Source organism: Pseudorasbora parva, chromosome 2 (assembly GCF_024679245.1).
Source record: "Pseudorasbora parva isolate DD20220531a chromosome 2, ASM2467924v1, whole genome shotgun sequence".
Taxonomy (NCBI): domain Eukaryota; kingdom Metazoa; phylum Chordata; class Actinopteri; order Cypriniformes; family Gobionidae; genus Pseudorasbora; species Pseudorasbora parva.
The window spans coordinates 51157535-51169850 of NC_090173.1; the positions used below are offsets into that span (position 1 = coordinate 51157535).

Consider the following 12316-nt stretch of genomic DNA (forward strand, 5'->3'; position numbering starts at 1 on the left):
ACTCAAGACGTCGTTACAAAGCCCATCTCACTACGGTGGCTCTACAATCATTTTGTAGCGACGAGAATAGTTTTTGAAGCTTCAGATCGCCAAAGTGACGTGATTTCACCAGTTTGACACGCGATCCAAATCATGAATCGATTCACTGATTCATAACGCTCAGGCCATCACTATGTAAGTCGTTATTTTGTTTGTTTTTTTGCACACAAAAACGTATCATCGCTTCATAAAATGATTGTAGAGCCGCTGTAGTGAGATGGGCTTTGTATCGACGTCTTTAGTGCCTCTATGGGTCTTGAGAGAGGAAATGACATTGGTGTCAATGAAGGCCTTTCTGAGCCATCGGATTTCAACAAAAATATCTTCATCTGTGTCTGAAGATGAACGGTGGTCTTACGGGTGTCGATCAACTTGAGGATGAGGTATTTATGAAAGATTTTAAAAAATTTGGGTGAACTAACCCTTTAACATTTTAAATTATGTTAGCATTGTTTTGCTAAGTGCTAAAACATGCCAACACAAATGCTAAGACCTGAAGCATTAAAACATTCTAGCATTAAGCTAACAACATGCTAATCGTGTTAACATCATCATCTATATTTTAAAATCACTAAACTAAAACTTTTTCTAACTTTCTGGTTAGGCTTTCTCAAAGCCAACTTCAACATTTGTAGTGAACTTTAGTTGCTTTTGTCGCTTCATGAACACGGTGTAATGGCCTACAGAAAAAAGAAAAAGAAAATTAGTTGATTTTAATTAGTTGATTAAGTGATTCAATACCGTGTTACGCTGTCCTCTCTGTTGTTGTATAATTTGGTCATTAACAGTTTTGCCTTTAACAGTTTGCACCTGATCCTGCATAAGGATGCAACATCTAATGTGTGCCAAACCATAGGAACCGTATTCATTCTGCTGCTGTCTGAACGACTTTGGCCAGGAAACATGACCAGAAAACCTTAGTAAAACCATAACCATCCAGAACAACTGGAGAGCATTGCAGTAAAAATCTCTCAAAACATTTCTTCAACTGCTCTATGAACCACCGCATAGCAATCCACTCAGAGAAAACCTAATCAACTGGGTAGTTAAACTGAAAAACCCTCAAACCCTACCTTTTGCAGAACTGAGGACCACTAGAAACACAAGGTTTAGTCCGCAGTGGCTGGTTCAGTATCAGATTGATTTGCTAAAATATAGGGTGACTATATTTTGATTACCGAAAACCAGAACACTCGGACCAGCAATGATACTCAAAGTTTACTTTAAAGATTCCTTATTAATTTCAATACATTTAAAGTTTGCCCCTTCTGTACGGGTAGACAATTGTTATTGGCCTGAACAGTATTTGAAAACAGGACATGTCCTGGGAAAACAGGACGTTTGGTCACCCTAGCTAAAATAACAGAGGCATGAAAGATTCTGAGAAATGCTCACCCGAGTTTGTCTGAGATAGTTTAGCACCACCATCTGGACAAACGCGTGTCAACACCACAAGTCCACAGCAACATGAAGCACACTCACACAGTCGCATGTTAGGAATGTAGAACATAAAAACATTTATTGAGCTCGAGACATCACAAGGCATCAGGTGAAATGGAAAAATCCTACAGACGCTGCGACTCCCCGGCCACAAGATTCAAAACTCAAATCAGATTCATATTTAAAGCACCCTGTAGCTGTTACCGACATCAAATTATAATGTTCCTTTACTGCATTCATACAAGGTGCTAAAACACACTCTGTCTTCTCAAAGGAAGCTATTCATTGGCAAATAAATACACACATGTGCATTAAACATAAATAGAAATAAATATGTTCACATACTAGTGCATACGGTACCACTGGAGGAGACCAGTTCATTCAGCATTTCAGTTTTAAGTGATAAAGACATCACTGTGAAATAATGGTCAGTTACATGTTTAATAAACAATGAGATGCTTGAATTCATACAAAAATTAGGAAAAACCAACAACAAAAAAACAAGCACTTCCTGCTCAAGTGCATTTGTACTGTAAATTCAAATGAAACAAAGCTCTCATTATTAACTTGCAAAGGGCTTTACAGGATTCAGTCTGAAGCGCATGTAGATATTTGGCCTTCAGTGAAAGAGCTCATTTGTGTAAGATCAGCAGAGGTTGAATATATATCGCGTGTTCAGAAAGCAGAGGAATGCAGTGAAAATCATCCAGCGTCGTCCAGGGCACCACTCGACTCAAGCGACAGGTGAAAAGGCAGCAGATGCAGCTCATCCGTTCATCGCGCTGCCTGAGAGTACATGTAAACACTCAAACACGTGAAGTACAAAAATCAACTGGAACAATCTGTAAACACTTCAGGGATCCACTTCACAGCCGGATAACCGAATGTCTGCCGAAGGCAACCTGCCGAGGAAGACCACAGAAAAACAAATGAGCATTACACCATTAAAAACATGAATTTAGTGGCAGTTTACACAATAGTGTTTTCAACTAAAAACAGAAAACCTAGTTTTGGCCATTCATTTACACGATAAGAGTGTTTTGGGGGCCTGAAAATGCTAACTTTGGAAAACGGGTTTTAAAGAGCAAGTTTTTGAATATGATACCATTATTGTCCCTGTGTAAACCACAAAAATGAACATCATGCATATTACGTGTTCAGTCCAAATGGCAACTTTCTGGTCTCTCTCGAATCCAACACAGAAGTGACTTAAACTGCAATTAATCGACTGGAAGGGAGTCAATCCCATAGACCAGAGGTGGCGAACTTCATGTGCACTTTCGGTCTTGTGGACTTACAATGGCCATTGTGTGCTGTGCGCGTGTCCGTTAAGTCCACAAGACCGTAGGGTGTCCCATTCATCATTTAAGCTTAAAGAAGGATGTTCGTGCATTACGTTGTGAAAGTGCGGACTCAGAGGAAGACCGTGAGGGTTTAGGGTGCCATTTGGGACAGGGTCTCAGTCCTGCAGAGTTCAGCTCCATCCCTGATCAAACTCACCTGCCTTCCTAGTAACCCTTCATTGGTTGATCAGCTTGTTCAGGTGTTTGATTAGGGTTATAGCAAACTCTGCAGGACTGTGGCTCTCCAGGACGGATGTTCACCACCACTGCCATAGACCCACCATGTTAAAATGCTTTTACAGCATTGCTTTTAACTTTACAGCAGAGAAATATATGTTTACAGCCTGGTACAAAAATAAAGTTTTGGTCTATATGGCTAATTTTACCCTTCATGACAACTGTGAGGGGGTGATTTTTTTTATAACTTGTCCATTTAAATTATACTTAGCCCTAAATTTCTGCATAATTAAGGGTGTGGCCACTTGAGTGGCAAGTGGATTGCCACTACTATCACTAGTAGCCGTGTGTCTCCTGTCTGTTAGTCTATGGTTCAGTCTACAGGGACATAGCCTGCATCTCAATGTGCATACTATCCTTCCTAAATAGTATGTGACATTAGTAATATTCAACACATGAGATCTGTCAGTCAATAAATGGGAAAACTTGTCAATTATTTGAAAAAGTAACTGATATTTTGTTCTAATTTAAAAAGTAATGCGTTATAGTTTCTTTAAAAAGTAATCCGATTATGTAACTCAGGTTACATGTAATGTGTTACCCCAATACTGCTTCTATGCATCTCAGCCCAGTTTCTGAAGGCACACCAATACCACTTGTTTTTCTCCCATTTAAACACACTTGATTCAACTCAAAAGCTCATCAGCACTAGCCTGGATGCCAACCAAACTTAGCTCCGCCCACAAATTTTTTAGGTCTGGCAGTTCGGTCTGGCCTCAATCCATAGAGGAGTGATTATCTCCGAACAGAAACTGTTCAGACCAATGAAATCAACAGGGCGGGCTTTAGACGATGACGGACAGATGATAAACAGTAACGTAATCATCACGTCATCAAAGGGGCTTGGATTATATTTGATCGAACGGAGAGCTTGTTTGTATCTGCATTCACCTTCACTATTTCTCTCAGAAATGATGATCATGTTGGGTAAGTACTCTGTGTATCATAAAATTATTTTATTTTTTTACAACACCGGCAAAGATCGTTTATTCCAGCGCACGTGCAGACAGGGTTGCCAAGTTTTTACAACAAAACCCGCAAACTACTAGCCCTAAACAATAGCTTCTCGGGGGCTTCTCCAGGGGAAAAATGGCGCTTGGTGTTTGGGGGGTAAAATGTGTGTTATTTTGGCAAGGTTGCCTGTTAAAATTCGCACTCATGGGTCTAAATATCACATAATAGTCGCTTCAACCCGCGGACATAGAAAACAACCCGGGGGTGGAAAAAACGTGGACTTGGCAACACAGTGCAGTTGAGCTCTGTTGATATTTGACAATGCGTCGCTTCGTTGCTCTGATTGGTTGTAGGTCTATCCAATTGATATCTTTCCTGGTTGGGTTGAAACACGCCCCATAATCACAGCCCAATGGAGCAGTTTCAGACTCATATTCTGACTAGAATTGAGTATGACCACGTCAGGCTACATCAGCACATGCCTGGGTCAGGCCTTTCATTTATTTGTTTGTCTCAGTGTCAGTTCTCATTACAATCTAATTTTTGCAACTTTTCAAACTAAAAATACTTTATGTACTGTATCAGATGTAGTACCTACAAATTCTACAATAATCTATGAACAATTAAAAAAAATACAGTGCTTTAACATTACAGTAGTTCTTTTTGTTGCATTATATTAATGAGAAATAGGAAAGAAAAAGTGCTTGCCATGAAAATATCACAGAAGTTAAAAATGCTGTTAGTTAAGTGTGAGGAATACCATGATCACTGCTCTCGAAATCGGTCAAAATCAAATCAAAACAAAAATTCTTAATGATCCTAATAAGGAAAACTGACCTCTGGCAAAATGATCAAATAAAGTTTGATATTTCTAGATGAAGGCAATAAGTAGTGAGACGCTGCAGAAAAATACCTTCAAAGACATTTCAACACCTCCCAAATGTCATCTGTTCTTCAGCCTGCTGACGCTCAATCTGGATGTTTTATTCTGGGAAAACGAACACACGGGGGATCGTTATCAGCACTGGAGATGATGCAAGAGGAAGTCAACAGAGCCCAGAAATTCAATACTGCAGTCTATTGTGCTGCAAACCCATGTCATTTTCATAACTTGACTCAACTAAAACATTATCTCTGAGTCACCTTGTGCTTCGGGCATCTTATCGTGAAGTTCTCCTCATTGAGCGCACTGTCTGCGGAGACACAACAGCACAGACAAAAAACCTCAAAACACAAGAATCAGTGCAGCAAAACGGAGATGAGGGAGAAACTATTTTCATAGTAAAAATTAAATTACAAAAATACAAATATCTTATAAATACAATAAAACCAAGCAAACAAACTGAAGTCATATTATAGGCAACCTGGAAAGAAAGAACTTGGAAGGACGAAAGGACACGGTACGCATCTGTTGAGAGAATTGAGATCTTGCTGCGATCTTGACCGTCACAGCATATTATAATGGCCAATGCACAATAAATACACCATAACATCACAAACAAAAGCCATAACCTATTGAAAGTTATTGCATATTATTATCAGTGTTGGGGAAAGTTACTTTAAAAAGTAATGCATTACAATATTGTGTTACTCCCTTAAGAAGTAACTAATTGAGTTACTTAGTTACTTTTTAAGAAAAGTAATGTTTTAAAAGTAAGGTAAAAACCTTTGTTTTTTAAACAAAAAGAGCATGTACATTAGAGGGCGCTGCTCAAACAAACCTTTTAGCTTTTCTGCCGTTCAGGATAGTGGAAAATTAGACGCAGGAGAAAAACACACTTCACCAATAAAAACTAAAAATCTAAAGTAATTTTTGCTTTTTGTTTAACGGAACCATCGAAAGTTAGCAGCAAAACACTGTAAAGGTAGATTAAATGCATACAAATATTTGATTTATTTAATATTTAATTATTGTACGTTTGCATAGTGGTCTGATTTTGCATTTGATTGATTTCATTCATTTTGAGGAGAAATTAATCTTTATGGTGCAAGTGAGATAAATAAATGCTCACATTTAGACCAGAACTACAATAACCTGTTCACACACAACATTTTTGAAGATTTAAGAATATTTAAGAAGACAGCTGTCAGTCAAATAAATGTGAAAAATGTACTTTTTTGAAAAAGGAACTCAAGACATTTTTTTGTAAATTTTAAAAGTAATGCGTTACTTTATTAGTTACATGAAAAAGTAATCTTATTACATAACTCAAGTTACCCCCAACACTAATTATTATTACATTATTTTCATTCATTTGAGTACAGAAAAGCTGATGAGCGTTACCTGACTGCAGGGCACAGGGGAAGTGGTACTTATTGGGACAATCTTTGAAGAAACATCCCAAAGTGGCACCAACCATGTGACAGTGTGAACACACCTGTAACAACCAAACACAACAGCACCTTTCAGCTTCTGAAGATTCAAATACAGCAATGTTTAAAAAAGCCAGTCAGACAATATTTTTTATAAGAAATAAGGGAACAGAATCTACCTGTCAATTACCATATTTAACCAAAAGATTTTGAAATCCCTCACAAAATCATATAAATGAAGTATATGCAAATATAATATGCAGATCACTGCTTCATTCGCGTCAAATCGCCCACCATCTTGGAACAGTCAACATGACACTGTTCATCACTACCCACACTAACAACAAATGATGTTTTTATTAAACAAGGTTTGGGAGGAGCATGATCAAATAATTGACACAGGTGGAGTACTCAGCTAATCAACAAAAGAGGTGTATATATACGCAGCAGTTTTACCTCCATTTTGTTGACAGTTTATCAGCATCCCTCCACCACCCCTTCTCCACATTTTGCTCTTTTTTTACTTCTAAACTACTTACATACGCGGGGGTACTCTAAGTTCGGGCCAAAGTGCTAAGCTTGAAGTCCTCCCCCCAGGCAGCACACCAAATACGCATTTAAATTTACTCTCTATAAATTATATGTAAGTGTGAACTTGTGAAATCAATATTTTTGGTGGATGGACGGACAGGGCAAGAAACTGGGTAAGAAAAAACAACAACTTACTGTTCCTTGTGCGAGTCGGATGGCTTCTTCTAATCCATAGAGTTTCCCTTTAACCAAAAAGATGCCTGCAGTCCAGATGCTACAGTCCTCGTGTATCCAGTGCTCACTACAGACACCGGACTCCTCCGCGTTCTCCTTCCTCTGCCTTTTGACCGAATGGGATGCGCCGTCCTCTAAACTGTAGACAGACTCCAAATCGCTGCATTCGGGCTCTTGCTTCTGGGCCGCGGGACTGCAGTCGGTCTTACAGACGGGCTGAGCTCCGCTAGAGTGGTACGGGCCATGCAAGTCCCCGAGGCCTTCGGTGTTGCCACCCCTTCCACACAGGCAGCAGCAACGCCTGAGCTGAAACCGGGCATCGGAGCCAACGCTGCCCAGCTGCAAGCACGAGGTTTTTGGGATGACCCCTGAGACAACCTGCTGTGACCCTTTCTTTGTCGAAGAATCGTCCTCTTCCCTAAAATTGACGATTGTGCAGGATGAGAACTCCATGCGAATGTAGGGGGCGAAGTTGTCCAGCTTGGGGTGCGTCTTCTCTTCTTTGTGGTTTGCATACTTGAGTTTGATCTCCGGCTCTTTAGGAAAAAACATGGACGACGGTCCAGACGTCTGAGGTTTTCGGCGTCTTCGCTTAGCCGTACTCGATTTGCTGGCGGGTGACGGCCTCACCTGCTTAGCTGGTTTCCTCGGTTTGGGTCTAGGTTTGGGTTTGGGTCTTGGTTTGGCCCTCGGTTTTGTCCGCTTCTTACTCTTTGAGGCCGGAGTCTTCCGCAAGCGGCTTGGCATCGAAGTGGACGCCTCAATCTGCGGAGACGCAAAGGCGCTCGTGTTTTCTGCATCTGAGGTAGACGGGAAGTTTTGGGAAAAAGCAGCATCCGTGTCGTGTTCGCTGTCCTGCGGGGATATAGGTATCAAGACCGACTCCATCCACGACAGCAGCGATTTGGATTCGGAGCCTGTCCTACTGCCACGGCCTTCAAAAATGGGTTCGTCCGTTGCGTAGACGTTGTTCACATTTTTGGGAGAGCGGTCCATTTGATGATCACGCTCGACTTCCTGCTTCGCAGTTGAATTTCTTGTTCGTCTTCCATGGCTTATGTCGCTAACAATAACACTTTCAGTTCGGGGGCGCCAGTTTGAGGGCATCTTGCATCTGGAGTTGCTCACTGGCACTTCAATGATATCACTGTCATCATCACTGGAGATGTATTCAGGGGAGCATGGGGATGTTTCTTTAGCGCCGGTACATTCGGATGCGAGAGTTTCAATGGCAGTCTGCTCAACCGCTGAGCTGGTGGAACGTAGTGCGTATGCGTCCTGAGGTAAACATGACGAGCCCTTAGTCTGTGACAGTGTGTCACTCAAGTATGCTTCACCATAACTGGTCAAAGTGTCTTGTGGATGATTGTGCACTATCCTACCTCCTAGTGTGCTGTTTTCTAACATGCAATGGGCTTTTTTGCGACATCTTTTCGCTTGCGTCAACACTTCGTCCATTCCCACATGGTAGTCAGCGTCATCCACAAACTCTTGGTTTGCTGGTGGGCACTGAGACAGTATCTGAGCCACGGACGGCAATCCATTGATCAGGGGTAAAGGCATAGAGTAGGAGCCGTGGGACGACATCCCATGATGCTTTGATCCTAGTTCTGGGTGATCAGGTGGAATCTGTTTGCTAGGCCGAGAGATGTACCTACCGGACCGAGACTCGGACATGTTAGCGCTCTTGCTCCCTGAGGTAATGCCACACCAGCTGGGCTTCTTCACCAAATCCAGAGCCTCCATGGAGTTTAACGAGCCCTGCCTGCAGCCCACAGACAGATCCAGAGCTGAGGAACGAGACCCCTGAAGGTGCATGACATCGACCTGGTCGAGAGGATCCATAACTGAAAGAAACCAAATGCAGGAGTCAATAACATGGTCAATGTGAACTCGGCTGCCAATATACTAAAAAAAAAAACAACTTCACAAACATAATTAGCAGCTTAACGCATTACTAACCAGACTGAGATTATTTCTGTCAGACGTCTCTTAAAAGAAAAGCTCTTATTGAGAATTAAGTGAGGCTTAGATGTTTTATTGAAAATAATTAAGTTTGAGGTCACCATTATGGTGATCAGTGAAACACTCAGTAGTTATTAATACAGTAGTACTGCATCCTTCATATTTCCGAAAAGTCTTTAGTTGTATTATATTTATAAAAGAAAGATAAGCTTTACTGACTTTTTCCGAAGAAAAAAAAAAACAGAGCGGATGGAGGCGTATCGTCTGGCTATCGTGTGGGTACAAACCAGGGGTATCAATCAGATTCAACTAATACATATATGATCCAGAATCTGATCCGGAGGCTGAAATTGAACAGAAGCAGCAGCAACAGTAGGATTTCTCTATGTGGTACTGTTCTGTATTTAGCAGCGTGTCAACATTTGTGTATGTGACCCATACTCGAAAAAAACTTTCTGAAACTTGTGAGAAACCGGAAGGAGTATTTTTGACGAATACCCCCCCAAACACTTTAAACAAGTTTTTCTCTTGCTGCTGTTTATGTCAAGAACAGCCAAAACATGTGTTGTCTGTTTATTCCTCCTCTGCTGAGATCTTGGGAGATTTAATGTGCTGCCATGGCAATTTTACCCCCTTTTTAATTTTTTAACAGCACTGTGCTTAGTCCAAACTAAATTTGATGTCTGACTAACTTTGGATTAGTCTAACGTCTTCCTGTGACGTCACATTGACGTGCTATGCCTGCTGGGTTACTTGCCTGACCAGATAAGTGAACTGATTAAATCTTCAGCGAAAAAAAAAATAAATAACTAGGAAAGCATTTGAAACACGAGAATGATTCTGATTGTGATTGATAATGTATACTTCTGGTAAAGCTGTTGTAGTTTGTGCTGCCTGTCTTTCAAAACAAATGAGTGTATAGCACACACAAAACTCACAGAAGAAACATACTGAAGTAAATATTCAAAATGTCGATTTTTTTTTTTTTTTTTTTATAACAGTTAGTTTAGCAACAACACGACCAAGGCAGCGGTTTTGCCAAATATTATTACTCCAATGAAAATAGTTCCAAACAAAGATCATAGCAGAACCATAGTGCACAAATCCTTTGATAGAATGACTCAAGGCCGTTACATACTCCATAAGAACAGAGACAAAAGTTATCGCTCCCAGAGTTGCAAGAAAAAAACGAAAACAGTTCTCGCAGCTTATTCTCAACATATCCCCTGAGCAGAACTTTTTTCTTGTGGGTGTCTGAGATCTATTGTGTGATTGATCAGAAATGTAAAGTGGGTGTGGTTGAGAAACGTTCGGCACCTACTTTTCTGGTGTAGTATGGAATGTACTGTCCAGAACGGAGTTTGTTCTTGTTCTTGCTACCTCGAGAATACGAACACATTTCTTTGTTCTTGTAGAGTATGTCCCAAGCTTAATTCGGTTAAATTATTCAATAATTAAAATTATTGATCAAATATAAGAATTTATAAGAAATATGAAATAACTAAATATGAAATAAAATGAATTAGCCTGTATAGAGGTAAATAACACCCTCTGAGAAAATATAGATAGTGAAATAAAAGCATACTGATTTACGTATGTAAAAGCTGATAAAAATATGATAAAAGCTGCCAAAAAAATCTATGACCTTATTTTCTGATGGACTGTCATCACTATTATCAATGCTTTCTGGAAAATGTACAGCTTTTCCTTTCTGTTTTCTGTATATCACATAAAAGGATTGTCATTTATGCGTAATGCACTCTTTTTTTTGGTCTTGGAGTTGTTTTAACAAAATGTGCATAATATTTTTTTATAAAACCAAAAGGCACATTTAGATGTAATGCATTTTTTAAAGAAAAATGGAATACATTTTCTAGTCTAAAGTTAACTTACAATGGAGCCTGACAGCATGTGTCCTTCACTTCCTTGTTGGCAAAAAAAGTGGCACATGACAGATTCTGGTGGATATATTGGCTGAAGGGGATGTCATGACATGCATATATATATTTATTTATTTATTTTTTCTTATTTATAAATGACGTATGTTCCATATAGGGGTAAAATAAAGTGCTCTTTAACCAAGAACAAACTGGTCAATCTTTTCTAATAATGCCCTCAAAGTTCACCTGAAAACAGGTATATCCCACTGCAACATCGGGATGAAAAATAACACACAAACCCAAGAGATAATCAGTCCTTCACGCGCACATGCATCAATGAGGCGCATTAATGCTGTTTCTATTGCGCTGCGTGATGATTTGATGGATGTATTGAGTGATATGGATGAACTCAGGCAGGCTGACTCACTTAACGTTACACTGAAGCTAACGCTAACCAGGTGTCAGTGCACTCTCACCAGAGGATGAACGCGTCCCTTCACCGCCCACAGCTACTGAACATCTTATCAAAGGCACGGGGGGTTAAAAAATGTATCTGGTCTAAAACACATAGGGACTAACCATACAAAAGAGTAAAACTACTGGCGAAAGCAGGACAAGGCAGTTTCTTCTGTTGAACTGTGTGATTCTGGCTGAAACATGGCGGCCGGAATACGCAACACAATAGAGCCGTTTTCAAATTAAAAGTCTAATGTTCAGTACAAAAGGCCAACTTATGCCAAATCAAACACTTCTCCATGCATTAAATAACAGCATATAATGCCGAATAATGAATATAAACATTTAAAAGTTATAACCCTGATAAAAACAGCCTAGTCTGGTTGGCCTTAGCTTGTTTAAAGGGATAGTTCACACAAAAATAAGAATTTGCCCATGATTTACACACCCTCAAGCCATCCTAGGTATATATTACATTATTCTTTCAGACGATCAGTTATATTAAAAATATCCTGGCTCTTCCAAGCTTTAATGCAGTGAATGGCTGTTTCTGTTTTGAAGTCCATAAAAGGACATCTATCCAACATATAACTGCTCCACACGGCTCCAGGGGGTTAATAACGGCCTTCAGAAGCGAAGCAATGCATTTGTGTAAGAAAAAAATATCCATAGGCCTATTTAAAACTTTACAAACTGTAATCTCTATCCTCCGCTAACTGTTGTATGCACGTAGGACGTAGGCGTAGCGTAAGTTCCAGAGACAAGCGTGGAAGTGCAGAGGATAGAGCGCCAGAAGATTTGCTTCAGAAGGCCTTTACTAACCCCCAGAGCCACGTGGAGCAATTTTATGGACTTCAAAATAAATATTTCAGTCCAAATACTAGTACCATAATGCATCTGAAAATTATACTTGAACTTAACTTT

At 40.0% G+C, this 12316-nt stretch overlaps 1 protein-coding gene across 1 annotated transcript; it reads right to left on the reverse strand.

Annotated features, from left to right (window-relative positions):
- Positions 1 to 1532: 1532 nt before the first annotated feature.
- On the reverse strand, positions 1533 to 11598 carry si:ch211-165g14.1 (uncharacterized protein CG5098). Its single transcript, XM_067423796.1, has 6 exons — positions 11413 to 11598; positions 7053 to 8938; positions 6298 to 6391; positions 5157 to 5206; positions 4927 to 5001; positions 1533 to 2381 (listed from the first exon to the last, which is right to left on the reverse strand). The coding sequence occupies exons 2-5, from the start codon at positions 8934 to 8936 to the stop codon at positions 4957 to 4959; spliced, it is 2073 nt and encodes a 690-aa protein (XP_067279897.1). The 5' UTR covers positions 8937 to 8938; positions 11413 to 11598; the 3' UTR covers positions 1533 to 2381; positions 4927 to 4956.
- Between the last annotated feature and the right edge of the window lie 718 nt (positions 11599 to 12316).